At 52.4% G+C, this 15,559-nt stretch overlaps 1 protein-coding gene across 1 annotated transcript in view; it reads right to left on the minus strand.

Annotated features, from left to right (window-relative positions):
* Positions 1-10,102: 10,102 nt before the first annotated feature.
* SLC16A2 (solute carrier family 16 member 2) overlaps positions 10,103-15,559 on the minus strand; it is a 36,257-nt gene continuing 30,800 nt past the window's right edge. Inside the window, exons 3-6 of the mRNA XM_039571859.1 lie at positions 14,794-15,256; positions 14,231-14,374; positions 13,516-13,744; positions 10,103-12,277 (exon numbers count right to left, since the gene is read on the minus strand). Coding sequence (XP_039427793.1) covers positions 12,057-12,277; positions 13,516-13,744; positions 14,231-14,374; positions 14,794-15,256 — 1,057 coding nt within the window. The 3' untranslated portion in view covers positions 10,103-12,056. The remainder of the gene's footprint in view (positions 12,278-13,515; positions 13,745-14,230; positions 14,375-14,793; positions 15,257-15,559) is intronic.

The raw sequence follows: 15,559 nt of genomic DNA on the forward strand, positions 1-15,559 counted from the left end.
AGAATCTCCAAGGTGTCTTCCAAGGAACAGCTGTGACTCCAGGTGCCCATAGGAACCAGGGCTCCATGCAGGGCTGTCAGGGCTGAACCTCCCTGCAAATCCAGTCAGGATTCCAGGAGAATCTCACATCTGGCTAAAAGCTCCATCCTAAAATTAGCAGCTGAGGTATGTGCAAACACTTGAGTGGGAAGGAAGTTTTTTAGGGTGTGGGGAGCTGTATTTATTATCTGTGCTTCCCTCACCTCAATCCTGTTCCTTGGGTGGGAAGTGGGAGCTGCTCGCTGAGAGGAGGGTGATGGCATCGGTACAAGAGGAGGGACAGGAAGGGGTTGTGTCCCTGAAGAGACGTTCTGGGTGCCAGGGCAGGGGCTCAGTGTCACAGCTCCTCAGCACTGCCACTGATGCTCCTCTCCAGCAAGGAGGGGTTGTGGGCTGCTCCAGGGATGTGTGGGGTCAGGATTCTGCTCCAGCTTCACTCTCCACAGGGAGAGCTCTTGGAGAAAGGGTTTTTTTCCCCATTCCCACATGCTTCTTGCTCTTCGAGTGTTCAGTTCAGTCTGAGACTGGGTGTTTAACACAGGTGTTAGCTTTGATTTCAGTGTCTTTATTCATGAAGTGACTCCCACACTTTGTGTATCAGGAGCTCTTTGCCTGGTCTCTGTCTCCAGCCCCTCATCTCCCTGTAGGAATTCAGTTTGGGTAACCCTGGATTTGTTCCTCAAAAACTCCTGATCAACCCCCGAATTGCTTGAAGAGCCCAAGCCAGCCTTGGCACTCGTGTGTGGCTGACTTCATCCCTCTGTTTATTTTCTTTAATACATTTGAGGTCTTTGTCCTGACCTGTAAAACTTTATATAACCTTGTTCCTCCCTCCTGGAGCTTAAACTCTGTAACCTTTTACTCTGTCTTACTCCTCCCTTCAGGATATATTTCCATGGCATATCCAGACCTTCTCAGGGGAGTGTGTTTGGCCGCTTTGCTGGTCCTGCTGCTGGCTGGGAGGAGAAAGGTTGTGTTTGGTGACCTTGTGCATCCCAGAGCAATGGGGGGGCCAGGAATAGCCATCCTTTTGGGGGCCCCTCCCCTTTTTTGACCACTGAGGAGTGGGATGGAGTGTTTGGAAAGAGAGGGGTGGGGAGAGCAGCACAGGCTGGCTGCTCCACCTTGCTCTCCCCAGCTGTTTCAAGTGTGATTGAACCTGTTCTGGGACTTTTAACATAATAAATCTAAACTCAGCTGTGCTGTGGCTCCCTAAACTCTTAAAATAAATTTATATAGGGAAAACTAACCCCACTTTTTAGCCTTAGACTGGCGGGGCATTGTCTGTGACACTAATGAGATGCTGCTGCCACATGCTCCAACTGTTCCCCTGAATAAATCCCCTGCTAAGCCGAGCATGTGAAAATCCAGGCGTCAGGTCCCCTCAACAATGATTACTTCATCCAACAGGAGTCATCCCACATTTGCTGAGGGTTCCTTGAGCTCTGGCACGCTGTGCCAGCAGGGTCCTGGGATTTAAAGGAAAAGGGTTGCCAGGTGGTACCCTCGTGCTGGTGTTGGGGATGCTGGGCTGCAGCACGCTCCCTGTGGCTCTGGCAGAGCCGGGAGAGGAGCCAGCCAGGCTCCTGGTGTCCAGCAGGGATGTGTTTACACTGGTTTGACTTCTCAGGAGGCATTTGCAGAATGTGATTTCTCCAGGTTGAAAGTTTGAGGCCAGTGGATTTTAGCTCTGGAGCAGCAGCTTTGCTCGTTGTTTCCTGCAGAAAATGCCATGAAGGACAAAGTGCCTGGTTTGGTTTCTTGGCTTTAATACCTGCTCTAATCTTTCCTTTCACAGCAGTGGAACAGCCCTGGCACTGCCCCAGACCCACACCCCAGGGTTTGCCCTGTGTCTGCAGAGCCAGACCTTGGCTGGCCAGTGGGTTTGGAGGTACCAGAGGGTTTATAGGGGTAACAACTCGAAATGACTTCATTTCAGGAGCCTATAAGGTTCCTCTCCAGAGCAGGGATTTATGGAGTGGAGGTGGGACCAGTGCATGCCTGTCCTGAGCATCATTCACTGCTCACCATGCAAGTGAAGGGCTGGAAAAGATGCTATGGAAGAAATAGGTTAATCTCTCTGGGTACTGCTAAACTAAACTAAATAAATCCTAAATAAACTTGGAAATGACTCAGCCTTTGCTGCTGGCACCTTTGGGATGGTTGTGTGTTAATTTGTAAAGACGCATCTAAATAAATTGAAATATTTATGGGAAGGAAGAGGCTGGGAAATGCCCTGAGAGCCACTCGCTGCCAGCTGGCGTCCGGCAGTGCTGGTTGTCCATCTTCCCTGCACGTGTGACATGGCCAGGAGGGAAAGGTGGGGGTGGAGAATGATGGAAAGGGGTGAGGGACAGAAGATGGGAAGGCAAAGAGGAGGGGAATTAAACCGAAGGAAGACTGAAGGGTAAAATAAAAAGGCTTTTGAACTGTGCTCGTCTGAGTGGGACTAAAACATCAACACAGTAATGTGTTGATGGAAGAGAACGGGTGGGAGCAAACCCACGGAGATGCCGGTGGTTGTGAGGACGCAGAGCAGGTCCAGGAGAGACTCGGGGGCACCGTCTGTGTCCGAGCAGGAGGGGCCGAGCAGGAGGGGCCGAGCAGGAGGGGCCGAGCAGGAGGGGCCGAGCAGGAGGGGCCGAGCAGGAGGGCGCCAGGCGCTGCTGGGGCGATGCAGAGTCGGCCACGTACACCGGGGCCGGGGCGGGCTGAGCGATGCTCCAGATGAGACGAGAACAGATTTAGAAGCACCGAATCCCGATGCCGGGCGGAAGAGGTGCGTGCCAGAACAATCGCTGGGGCCCGGGAGGGGCTGTTCGCACAACCCTGCCCAAAATCCCCCCACGCTCCTCGCCTTTCCCGGGCGGGCTGCAGGTGATGGGGAGCTCAGCGCGGCTCCTGTGCCAGAAGAGGACACACGGCTAAAGGCAGCACAGCCCCGAGCCTCGGCAGGGACAGCGCTCCACTCCAAAGGCAGTCCGAGCTCCTCGCATCCCAAGGGATTTCTGCTCCCGCTCCGGGACGATCTGGGGCTGCCCCCAGCCCAGGGCTGCTGATGCTTTGGGGTGTCTCTCCTCGCTCTCATTCCCCCCTCCTTTTCCCCTCCCCCGTGCCGTGTTTGCCTTAGATCTCAGTCTGCATCTCCTTTTCCTGCCTGGCTTTGCCCCGCTGCCGGGACGAAGCGGTTTTTCCTTGGCATTTAAAAAGCCCCCAGTCCCAAGGCGAAGGAAAGCGGCGCATCCCGAGCTCAGCGCAGCGCTCCCCGTGCGCTCTCCTCCCCCTCGGGCGATGCTTTGGGGGCCGGGTACCCCCGTCCCGGCCTAGAGGGACCCCCGACACCCCCAGCCCATCCACCCTGCCGAGCCTGGGTGCGGCTGGAACAGCCCCGGGAAAAGATCTTTCCCAAATTATTGCTTTAAATAACGACAGCGAGGCAACGGCTCTAGGGAATATTTGCATTTCAACGCGGAGATGATTAAAAAGAAAATCTCCTGCCACTCCTCAGTGCATCCTTCAAGTCCTTCAAAGGCGCTTGCAAATGGGGGTTTTGTTGCCTTTTTTTTTTCCCCCCTCAAGGATTATAATATTTAAGTCCTGCAAAAAGAAAACAGATGGAGAAGAAGACAATGAAAGAAAACAAGGCCAGCCCAGAGGCCGCGGGGAGAGGAGCGGAGTGGCCGGGCACAGCAGTGCCCAGCTCGTGTACACACTGCACATCTGTAGACAGACATATTTGTGCGTGTATATATATGTAAATTAAAAAAAAATCAATAGATAAATGCCGTTTGCACATATTGGTCTAAATTATATGTCATTTAAAACGATTCAATTAATACAAACCATTGGCATGTGGCTCATATTTGATATATAAAACATACTTGTCATGATATATATTTCATATTATAAAACACACATGCGTTCTGCAGCACAAATATCAGCTATTATATCTAATTAACTTGGTTTAATCCATGATATTTCAATTTAAATGTACGAATAGATATCTAAATGCTGAACCACTGTGTTATAGTAGTGAAAACATCCTTTTAATGTGTTGTGGTTTGGTTAGTTTTTTTCTCACTCTTTTTGTGGAAAAATCCAGAGTTTTGTCCGATGTAAAATGCTTTTTGCCCCATTTTTTCCATGAATTGGGGCCAGATCCAGCAGCCTGGCAGAGCAGGAGGAGGTGGCTGGTGCTCCATGCCCTGTGCTCAGCCAAGCTGAGAGGGGATTTCCAGCGGGCCCGTGCACAAGCACACCTTTGGAGACACACACACAAATATATTTATATATATAAATACACATGTGTACGTATGTATATATTTATTTATTTATATGGAATTTGTGGGGATGGACTGTGATGAGCTGCTGCTCCTGGGGGTGCTGGGGAAGCAGGGCAGGGTGTCCCCTCCATCACCTCTCGGGGTGTCCCCATGGATGCACAGCCCACTTTTACCCCACACCCCAGCACCCTCCCAATTCCCCCCCAACTTTCCAGCCATCCCAAGAAGACATTTTGGTATCAAGCTAAAGTTGCCATTTTTTTTGCTGCCTGTAAGTGAAGGGCTGTGCTTCCCTCTCCTTGCTCTGTCCCTGCATGCACAGCACGGAGTCCTCTGGAGGAGCTCACTGCTGCACTCTCATTCCCTTTGAATCTCTGTTTACCATCTCTTATCTCCTGATGGGGATTTTTTTTAAACACTATTTGCAGTAAATACCCCCAACTTGAAAAAGGGTTGAGGTGCACATTAAAAAAAAAAAAAAGCCCGAGTTATATCAAATTAATGCACGTGTCAGCTTTCATCTAATGGCAATTAAAGCACCTCACATAAACAAATCATTAATAGAAAACCCTGGATAAAAGCTGTGTTTCAGTGTCTCACGGCCTCTGTAACCTTGCTCATGAACTACCATCCCTGATCTTTCCCAACTCTCCCATAACTGCTCTTATTGACAAGAAAAGATGAATTCTCCTGTGACCAGGAGGTACCTGGAAGGCCTCGTCGTACCCCTCAACCACTGCCAAATCGAAGAAATAATAGTAATGCTGCCTAAAACCAGCCCTGGTGCTGTGGCTGTGGGAGAGCCCCCACGGGGTGAAGATGCTGCAGTCCCTGAAGGTGCTGGGTGGGTAAAATCCAGACCCAAAGCTGCCCCCAGGGGAGTGGAAAACATCCAGGAAGCTCATCCTGAGCACTGACACCCCTCTGGGCACCCAGATGCTCTCATGGGTGGATTTTTAAATCATTTTTACTTCTGAATGCCTCAGTGGGACAAGGACCATCCACTTCCAGCTGTCACCCTTCACCAGCTCGTGGGAACATCTTCCCTGATAGCTTTCAGGACCTTGGAACATCCTTTCCTCAAGGTGCATCAAACACTTAATAAAAATAATTCCCAGGATAAACCCTTGCCTGTCCAGCCCCTCTGGAGAGTTGGCAGCTTCTGGGAAAGCTGCTGAGAGCCAGTGCCCACGACCAGCCATAAGGAGACACCTGGCAAAACACAAGGCACAGATGCCTTTTCTTTTTTAACTGGTTTATTCTACACAAATCTTTTTAACAACATTTATAAAACATTAATTACAAAAATGTGCTAATATGGGGTAGGTTTCTTTCTTTTTTTCTTTTTTTTTTATTCCAACAGTCAGAAATTCACATTTTGAAAGGATAGGCATACTTTTAAGAGACACGTTCACTTTACTTCCAGATACAAAATTTTGAGGGGTTATAAATCACTTACAAGGGGCAGATGGCAAAAAAAAAAGAAAAAAAGGAATAATTTTAAGCTTCAGAATCTGATTTCAGCATTGAATTGAGCAGCTCCATTTGGACCACTGGCTCTGCTGCTCTGCCCAGGATGCCCAGCAGGCCTGGGCACCTCCCAGGATCAATCTGGGAGCCACACACAGCTCCTGCTGAGCCAGAGCCTGGAGCACAGAGGAAAAAAAAAGGGATTTTCAAAGCTACCAACAGTGCTGCAGCTTTTTATTGAGCCTTTCTAGTGGGTACAGACATGGAGAGGGTGCAATCCACCCCCAAAATCCACGGGCAGGCTGTTTTCCATCAACAGCAGAGCAAATGGCAGCTGTGGCAGGCCATGGCACTGGAATCTGCTGAGCAGTGTGATGGCAGCAAGCTTGGAGGTCCTGCTTCAAAAACAATTACCCAAAACGGCCAAAATTCAAGCCTCCGCCCCGGTGCTCTTATGTGGAGCCAGCTCCAAAATCCACCCATCCGAAAGCAAATATTTGGCTTCATCCTGCTGGATTTCAGGGCAGGCGAGGGGGAGCGGGGTAATTTCCTAATTGCCCTCAGCCTCCCCAGAAAAATCCTGCCTCTGGCTCTAACGGGTTCACATGGCTGAAACAGGATATGCTGGGAAAGTTCAGGCCTGGGGAAGTCGAGCTCTTTCCCGAAAGGATTGGGTTGAACGCGCTCAGCAGCCAAATCCCAACCGGGTTCAGGCAATTTGGCCATCGCCCACCGGAAGGGAAGCATCACCTTGGTGCTGAAACCTGCTCCAGTAAACAGCTCATCTTACACACCACGCTTCAAAGTGTACAAAAAGGACAAAAAAAGAGCTGAATTCCTTGGTAAAACAGAGCCTAAGTCTTGTCTCTAACGCCACGGGAGGGCCTGCGCTTGCTGGGCTGGGCGGAGGAGGGTGCAGGGTACGCCTTGGGGAATAGGGTACAAAAAGAGGAGAAACTTTGGAGGTACAAATCCTCCCCCAAAGCCAGGGGTTTCTTGTGTCTTTCCTCTCTGCTGGGAAGGCGGATCCCAGCCCTGCACCTGCAGGGTTTCGCCACCGCGGTGCGTGGGAAGAGGGGACGCGGGGACACTCGCGGTGTCTGGCCTTGAGAGGGGAGCACCGAGGGCACGGCAAAATATTTGCAGAAATAAAGCTACAAAGACCCCCCGGCAGGGGCTGTGCAGGTGGTCCCACCAAAGCCCAGCGATAAGCTCCCTGTCACCAGGGCTAAAGTCCGTGCAGTGGCCGTGCCAGGCAGATAAAGGACCTGGAGCACAGGGTCACCCCTGCGACACCCCCAGGGCTCCAAAGCCTTCTCAGAGCTCCATCCACCCCTGTGTTTGCTTTCCTGCCAAGGGCTCTCCAAAAGAAGGGGTACAGCTTTATGTTGGTTTGTTACTTGCCCACGGAGCCCCTCTCTGTGCCAGTTCCACGCCTGGCGTTACTCAGAGCACCCTGGAGGAGGATTTAAGGAGCACTTGTCAATCACGTCATCGTCCCCAAAAGTTACAAGGGTGGCTTGTAAGCACCCAAAAGAGCTGCTCAAGTCCATGGCATAAAGGTGGAGGCAGGGGGCTGCTCTGCTTGCCTTGGCTTTCAAAGTCATTCCAATTTTCTGCTTCCAGCTGGAAAGGGAGCCAGCGTGGAAATAACTAAATAAAGTTAGTTAGGTGCCCCCAAACAAAACTCTGGGGTGCAGGAGCACACAAAAGCCGGGAATGGTTTGCAGTGAAGGATGGAGGGACAGCAAAGGTCTCAGCTGGGTCTGTCCCCCCGCATGCAGAGGATTTGATCCAAGTTCACCTTTACTCAGGTGAGGATTATATGGCCACTTATAGAGGCAAGTGTCAGCCAGGGTTCAAACCCAGAGCAGGTGAGATCCTCAGCTCCAAATCAGGCTGTCCAGAGCAAATTGCTCTTGGCACCCACGTACCAAAGAGACCCTCTGCTGCCATGCAGAACATTCCCACGGCACTGCCAGGCAAGGGCAGCAATGTCCTTGCCCAGCCGCTGACCACCTCCCTGCTGGCTCCTCCAGGCAGCTCAGCCCAGGGCGTGATGAGGCTCCTCCTCAAGTGGCAGCCCCAAAGCACCACCATGGTGGGAGGCAGAGCCAAAACCTCCTGAAATTGGGGGTCCCCAAACCCCACGGTACCACAGCAGATCTGAAAAAGCCCTCAGACTTGGCTGGCAATTAGGATGTGGCCTTCCCACAGCTCCCACAGCAGGGAAATGTTAGGAAACCTCAACCCCAGCCGGAGAGAGGCCAGAATTTGTTAAATTTAAGCTCTGTGACTTCCAAACTTGTGTTTGCCTGGCTGCAGGACCTCAGGGCAGGGCAAGCTGCAGTGAAGCAGCTCCTGCATATTGTTTCAGAACTGAAAAAAAGCTCTAAGCCATGAATCATGGCACTTCCCAGGCAGCTCCCAAAGCCCTGCTACCCTTCCCATCACAAATACAACCATCCCTCCAGCCCTTCCAGCTTGGCTGTCCCGCTCCATCTCTCAGCCAGAGTGAGAGGAGTTAAATCCGATGCCTCACTCTGCAGTAGAATAACAAAAAAAGAAAAGAAAAAAAAAAAGAAGAAAAGACAACAAGTTGGTTTTGAACACCCTCAAGGTAAAGATTTAAGAGGCAGCCCCAGCCCAGCCCCGAGCAGGCGCTGCTGGGACACGTCCTGGGCTCACTGCACACTTACATAAGGCTCTGCAGCTCTGCAAACACCCCGGCCACAGGGTGAAGTGGGGCCCTCCCCACTCCCTTCCACCCTTTTCCCACCCAAGGGGCTCAACCCACCTCCCTCCCCTTGCTGGCTCCCAAAGCTGGCCGAGTCTGGAGTGCTTGGCTCCCCCTTCCCTTCCCAGAGCAAGGGAGAGGGGCAGGAATCACAGCCTGGCACTCGCAGGGGAGGGAGAAGGTTGGGTTTTTAATTAGAAAGCTGAGTAAAAGGCAGCCCCAAGGAGGATGGGGATGTGCTGGGCTAGGACAAGATGATCCTGATGGAACAGGAGGGGCTTTGGGATGAAGCTTTTTGCAACAGGTAGGGACCCATTTGGCATCACACCACCAGACCACCACAGGCTAAACGGATTTTCAGAGAGCAGTGCAACTCCTCCCTGTTCACAGATGCTCCAATCACACAATCCCACCTCTCACACGCCACCAGTCCGCAGAAATTCTTGCAAACTGCCTGGTATTCAAAAGGGCCAAATGAGAGCTGCAGCAGCAGCAGCAGCAGCAGCAATCTGACAAACAAGCCCCAAATACTCCCTGTATGTTGACACTGCTCCAACCTTTGCCCTCCCCATTCCCACCTGTGTTTGCTGATGAGGAGACCCCTCATTGCTGTTGGCCAAAGCTGCCTTCCCCGCTGCAGAATTTGCCCTTGTGTCCACCAAGGGCAGGATTTGGACCAGACAAACACACCGAGTGTGGTTTTGGGAGGCTGGTACCACACTTGGGTCTGGGATAGGATGAGGAGTGGCTTCCTCTGACCAAACTGGGGTGGTCAAGGAAGCACCTCATCTCTCCAAATCTCCTAGAGGGTCAATAATAAAAGCCATGAGGGATGATCAAAATTTAGGGGGGACAGATGTGGGTAGCAGCACCCCTCCTGGGCAGAGCTCCTGGCTGACACAGCTGCTCTGATGCCACTGCAGTGCTAAGCATCCCTTGCAATGAATGCAGGCTTCTCCCAGGGCAAGGACCTTTGCAGGCATGTGGAGCAGTTAAAGCAAGAGGAATTCTGTAGAAATTTGGGATTTGAACCATAAATCACCTTATGAGCCGGGGAGGCTTTGCCACACAAAGTCTGGGCGCAGCCATCAGTGGGGCTCTGCCGTGCAGCCGCTCCCTCAGCCCAGATGGGGTTTGGAGACAGCTCTGCTCACCCTCTGCTTGCTCTGAAGAAGCTACTTCTGGAATTTAAATTCCTCATAAGCTCTCCTTTGGGGGCATTAAGGTCCAAAATATGATTTAATGAACTTCATCCAACTCTGATGTGAATTAATGCCCCAAAACTTGCAGAGGGAGTACCAATGAGGAGTTTTTTATTTTCTTCCACTGTCAGAGGGCTTTGAAGCTGCACCACTGCCAATGGTCCCACCCAAGAAGCATCACATTAACACCCTGCCCTAGGCTAAGTCTGGTAGATCCCAGCTGGAGCCAGGGTTCTGTGGTCCAAGCCCTGCCTCCTCCTGCAGCTTCATCTGCCTCCCGTGGCTCCCAAAATTCAGCGATGGCTCAGCAGAGCCACAGCAGACGATGCTGTAAGGGCCATGAAGGGTAAGAACAGTCATGGAAAAGCATATCCAAGAAAGAGACAAGCAGACATCTCATTTTATATCATAAACAGACACGTCACAACACACCAGGTAATTTTCCAGCTCGTACGGGGACAGAAGGGCCACAAGACCACAAGACCTTACAATGCATCAGCCAACATGGGTTAAAAACAGGGCCAGAGGGACATGCAGGGTCCTGAGCCTATTATATACAAAAATCCCACCACTGCCTGTGGGAGGGGGCCTCCACTGAACCCAAATTTCCACAGCAAAGACACATCCTGGTGTTACAAACCCCGACACTCGCCCAGAGACCAAGGGATGGTTCCCATGACACACGTCCCTCTTGGAACATCTCAGTTTTTAAATGGCAGGAGAAAATAATGAATATCTGATGAAGGATGGGTTTGCAGTCAGGATAAATGTGAGTTTTGTTTCTTGCCCTCTCCCAGGAAAAGGTACCCCAGTCCCAGCTGGCTCCTTGTTCACACAGGGACCCACCAGGGCAGGAGAACTTCCCTTCTCACTCATTAGCCATACTCGTTAGCAATCCCTGGAGATGATCATACAATCATGGAATGGTTTGGGTTGGAATGGATCTTAAAGCTTATCTCATTCCAACCCCTTGCTGTGGGCAGGGACACCTTCCACTACCCCAAGTTGCTCCCAGCCGTGTCCAGCCTGGCCTGGAACACTTCCAGGGACCCAGAGGTAGCCACAGCTTCTCTGGGCAATTTGAATTTCTACAATTTTCTGTGGGCAGTGACAGATTCCTGCCACTCAGTGTGGTGGGCACCCACTGGCTGCGTGACTTCCTTGCGCTCTCTCCCTCTCCCCCCGGATCAGCACTGACCCTGCACCAGCTCAGTGACAACACACGGGCTACGAGTTAAATGCTACTGGGGCTGTCAAACCCTTTGGAAAATCAGGATTCCCCACCAATGCTGACTCGTGCTTATTGCTGCATAATACACAACTGGGCCCCAAAACGAGCAGTGGCACCCTGTGCCCTGAGCCAGCAGCATCCCCACACCCGTGGGTGCCCCCGTGCCCAGCAGGCAAGCCACCTCCCAGCACAGAGCCGCTCCATGACACAGGGGCTCTGTCCCAACCCTGTGTGCCTCAAAGCCACCAAAATGCTCATCTTGGTGGTGATCCCATGGATTTGGCCCCACAGAGCCAGGCACCGTGGGCTGTGCCAGGAGCTCCCCCTCTGTTTTGCAGCTCAAAAGCCCAATCATTAATTGCTGGGTGAGGAAACGGAGGTGGAAAGTGGCCAAGGGACCTGCTGGTCTCATCCATGCATTTTTTAAGGCATATTTTGCAGGAAGGGTGTGCTCCTGCGTGACTCCGATGGCTGGAGCCAGCCGAGCTCCCAGTCATCCCAGCTGCAGCTCTCTGGGGGTGTGGGAGAGCAGCGGGAAAGGAGGAAAGAAGAAGATGAAAGCGGGACTCGCTGACATTTATTTGGTTTGTGCATCAGACTAAAGCAGCATTTCCTCCTTCGGATCTCTGGCTCCAAAACAGCCCCAGGTGCTGGACGGGGAGGGGGCTGTCTCACTTGGATGTGACACCCGAGTGACACCGGAGAAGGAGAAGGATGAACAGCTGCAAAGTTCAACAAGTTCCATCCGTGGCCTGCTTGGAAAAGGCATTTATTAGCTGTAAACCTCTGTCGTGACGTATAGAAAACTGGGGAGAGGAGCGGGAGCTCGATCAAGTTTGAATCCTGGTGAGAGTTCTCCTTAGAAAAATGGCTGGGGGGGGGGGAACCAGGTGGCTTTGAAATCAAAACTGTCCCCCCCCCAAAAAAAGAGCGTTTCTGCTAGTTAAAAGCCTTTAACTAGAAGAACTTTTTGTGTTTTCTCCTTTACAAACATAGTGCATCTGCAATCACTGGGAATTACGGTCCGTCTAGGGAAGGGCCTTGCTGGGACTGTGGAGAGGCTGCTGGTGTCCCGGGGAGAGCCGGCGGCGGCATCACATGTGTGCTTCGGAGGCTGGGCAGCCCGGCAGCAGCTCCCCGTTCACCACCGCCTCCGACACCAGCATCTTGTCTTTGCCAGAATCCAGGCGCTGCTTCTTCAGCATCCTCTGATGGACCAGCGGCACCACGGAGAGCACCAGGCCGCCGATGATGGGGGGCACCCCGGCAAAGTAAAAGGCTGCGTCGTAATTCTCGAAATAATCATTGAGGTATCCTGGAAGAGAAGAGCGATGGGGGTTAGGGCTGAGTCAGTCTAATGAGCTCGTTAGTCTAATGAGCTGCTTGTTCCCTCCTTCGAGTGCAGCTTGCGTCACCTACCAGATTTGGGGAGATTTGGGTTTTTAAAATAATCTTTTTTTTTTCCATTGCATTTCTTGGAGTTTTTATGCCCTGGATTAAAGGATGTGTGCAGCCAACATTGTGTACCAAGGGAGAGGAGAAGGAAAGCCTCAGCCATCCTTCATGTTTCACCAGAGCAGGACACAGTCGGACACATCCCAGACAATCCCAAATGCAAGCTGAGACGTGTTAAACCCAGCTCTTCTTCCCAGAGGCTTGCCAGCCAGGAGGCAATGGGAAAAGTGGGATGGGGCTGTCCCTCTGCTGATTGTCTCCATTTGGAAGCCCTGCCCATATGGATGTTTTATCTCCAGCTGTGAAATACACGCTGCCAGTTACAAACAATAGCCAAGCCCTTAAAACCCAGCAAGGTTCTGCATTTGTCTGGCAAGTTCCAACACAGCCAGGCCTCCTTGGAGAATAGCACATGGCCATTGATCAGCACTGGAAAATCCCTCTGAGTGCCTCCTGCGTGGACACTTCCCTGGGAATTAGGCCAGTGCAAATTCACCCAGCAAGTCCCGCTCAGGGGGTCCTGGGGCAGCACCCTCCCAGTGGGAGGTCTGTGACCCCCATGCTCCTTCCTGAGGGTGTTAAAGTGAACTTTGCTGCCGGAAGCAGAGAGATCGGAGGTGCTTATCCAGCTTTGGCTTAGTGCTGCTGATGCAGAGGTCCTGCTGCTCAAGGGCAGCTCTGGCCAAGCCCTCGCTGTTAAGGACGTTGGGGTTATTGCTGTGCTGGAACACATGCCCAGGTGTTGTGGAGGCTCAGGTGCCTCCATCTCCAACTTCAATTCCATCTAAAAGGACTTTTAGAAAATTAATGTCTGCCAATTTTTAGCTCAGCTTCAAACAGAAATCACTTCACGAGGTCTTGGGTCACTGTTCCCCCAATGGTCACCTTTCATCAGCCTGGAGAAAGGGCCTGAGATGCCACAGGACATAGCATGGGGTGATGCCACACCTGCTCTTCAACACCCACATGACCTGATAAGGCAGAAAGCTCAAACCAGCACGTCTGGTCTCACACCAAAACACCACCATGGGTGAAAGCTGCCACCAGCATCTCCCTCCCAACCGCTGGGTCCTGGTCCAGCACTGTGGTGTTACCAACCTGCTATGGGCGTGCCCGCGGTCATGGGCACGGCCATCAGCCCCATGAGGTACCCTATGGCCTGGGACGCCTGCATGGGCCCAACCAGCTCGAAGGCGATGGGGGCCATGATGGTGGTGAAGAAGCCGTCGCAGAGGCCGAGGAAGAGGCAGATGACAATGACACCCTCGAAGCCTCGGCACTGGGGGATCATCATGCACAGGAGGCCCAACAGCATGAAGGACGCAACCTGGGGAGATAAAAGTGGGCGTGAGAGTGGGGATGGGCAGCAGGCAGAGTCATGGAGATGACACTGAACAGGTCAGTGTCACTGCTCCCTGCTCTGGACCCAGCAAAGCCACCCAGCTGCTGCTCCTGTCTCGGAGAGGCCCTTAAGAATAACCTTTTAAGAAGGGTTAAGAAGGATTAGCTGCTGGATTAGCTGCTAGATTTCAGCAGTTTGTTCTTCAAAAACCACAAGGAGGTGAAAGGGTGTAGGTAGTTTGGGAAGGGCTGCTACTATGGAGTTTGATTGCTGGACACCGATCCCTCAGGTCATGTGTGTAACTCCTCTTACACATTTCTGTAGTAAATTATCTTCCCTCACAGCAGACAGTGGTTGGTAAAGGCTTTGTGACTGACAGTTTTAAGCAGAGTGTGGACACCAATGCAGAGACGCCACCCCTGCCCTGCTGTGGTAGGCCAGCACCTCCACGGAGGGCTGGACACACCGTACCTGCAGGTAAATCTTCTTCAGCCCGGGAATGCAGTCGCCAATGCGGCCTGAAACCAAGCGCCCCAGCCCCGACATGGCCCCGAGGCAAACCAGGAGGATCCAGTCCTTTTTGGTTTCCTGAAATCGCTTCTCCACATATTTGACCTAGGATGCACGGAAGGACACAAGGACATGAAGCCACAGTAAGTCGATCCCTCTCATCTCCCCAAAAGGGACGAGACTTCCTGCAGAGTGGATCTGGGGTGGTTGTGTGACCCTCGTGTCCACACCACACTGACCTGCACCCTCCACCTACCCCAAACCCAACAGGCCCTTCCTCTCCTGCTACCAGTGCTGGTCCTTAGGAGTGCTGGGAAGTGACCCTGGCCCACCCTGGCACAGAGAGGACACACAAAACCATATCCACCACTATTCCCATTTACAGGATGTGCAGCACTTTCTTGGCTTTGAGGCTTTTGGTGCCTCTGTCCCTACCGCCCATCCCCACCTTCCCACCTCCTCCTCCCTCCTCACTCCCGGCAAAGGGATCTCTCTTCCCTTCCAGTCCCAGCCACGGCCCTTACCAGGTTCATGTAAGGTACGAGGTATCCCAGGACAGCAGTAGCGATCCCAAAGGCCCAAATCCGATAGGTCTTTCTCCGGAAAACCCTCAGGTTGAAATACTTGCGGGTCTGGGCCCAGCACTGCTGCCTCATGCTCCGGCTGCCCAGCTTGTCCTGCCCGTCGTGCTGAGAGTCACAAGAAGGTGGCAGGATGGGCCGGTAGGTCATGGACAAGAAGATCTGGATGAGCATTAAGGCACTGAGTACTTGGAAAGTGTGTGCCAGCCCGATGGCACCCCCAACCATCTTCAGGAAGAAGGGGAGTGGCACAGAGATGAGGCAGCTGCCCCCGGCCACGATGCCGTTGGCCAGACCCAGGCGGCGCTTGAAGTAGTGACCGAGGATGACCAGCGAGGGCTGGAAGGCGAAGGAGCTGCCACAGCCAAAGAGGATCCCATATGTGAAGTAACGGACTTCCAGAGACCTGGTGGGAACAAAACACATGGAAGTGGTGATGTCAGGCAGAGGTGAGGAAGCCTCCTCCCCCGCAGTCCTGCAAAGGCCTGGGTCTCACACACCACAGGTGCTGCACGGACAGTCTGACCTCCAGGAGCTTATTGCCTCACCAAAGCAAGGATAATCCTCACTTTACAGCTGGCACGTAAAATCTTTGGGAAAATGAAGTGTAGCTGGGAAGTGCTTTCTGCAGCCAGGAGAAGGCAGCAGCCAACCTGGCCTCCTTGGGAAGCTGACATTACTTCACTGGTTTTTAAATTACAGCAAACAA

Source organism: Corvus cornix, chromosome 4A (assembly GCF_000738735.6).
Source record: "Corvus cornix cornix isolate S_Up_H32 chromosome 4A, ASM73873v5, whole genome shotgun sequence".
Classification (NCBI taxonomy): Eukaryota; Metazoa; Chordata; class Aves; order Passeriformes; family Corvidae; genus Corvus; species Corvus cornix.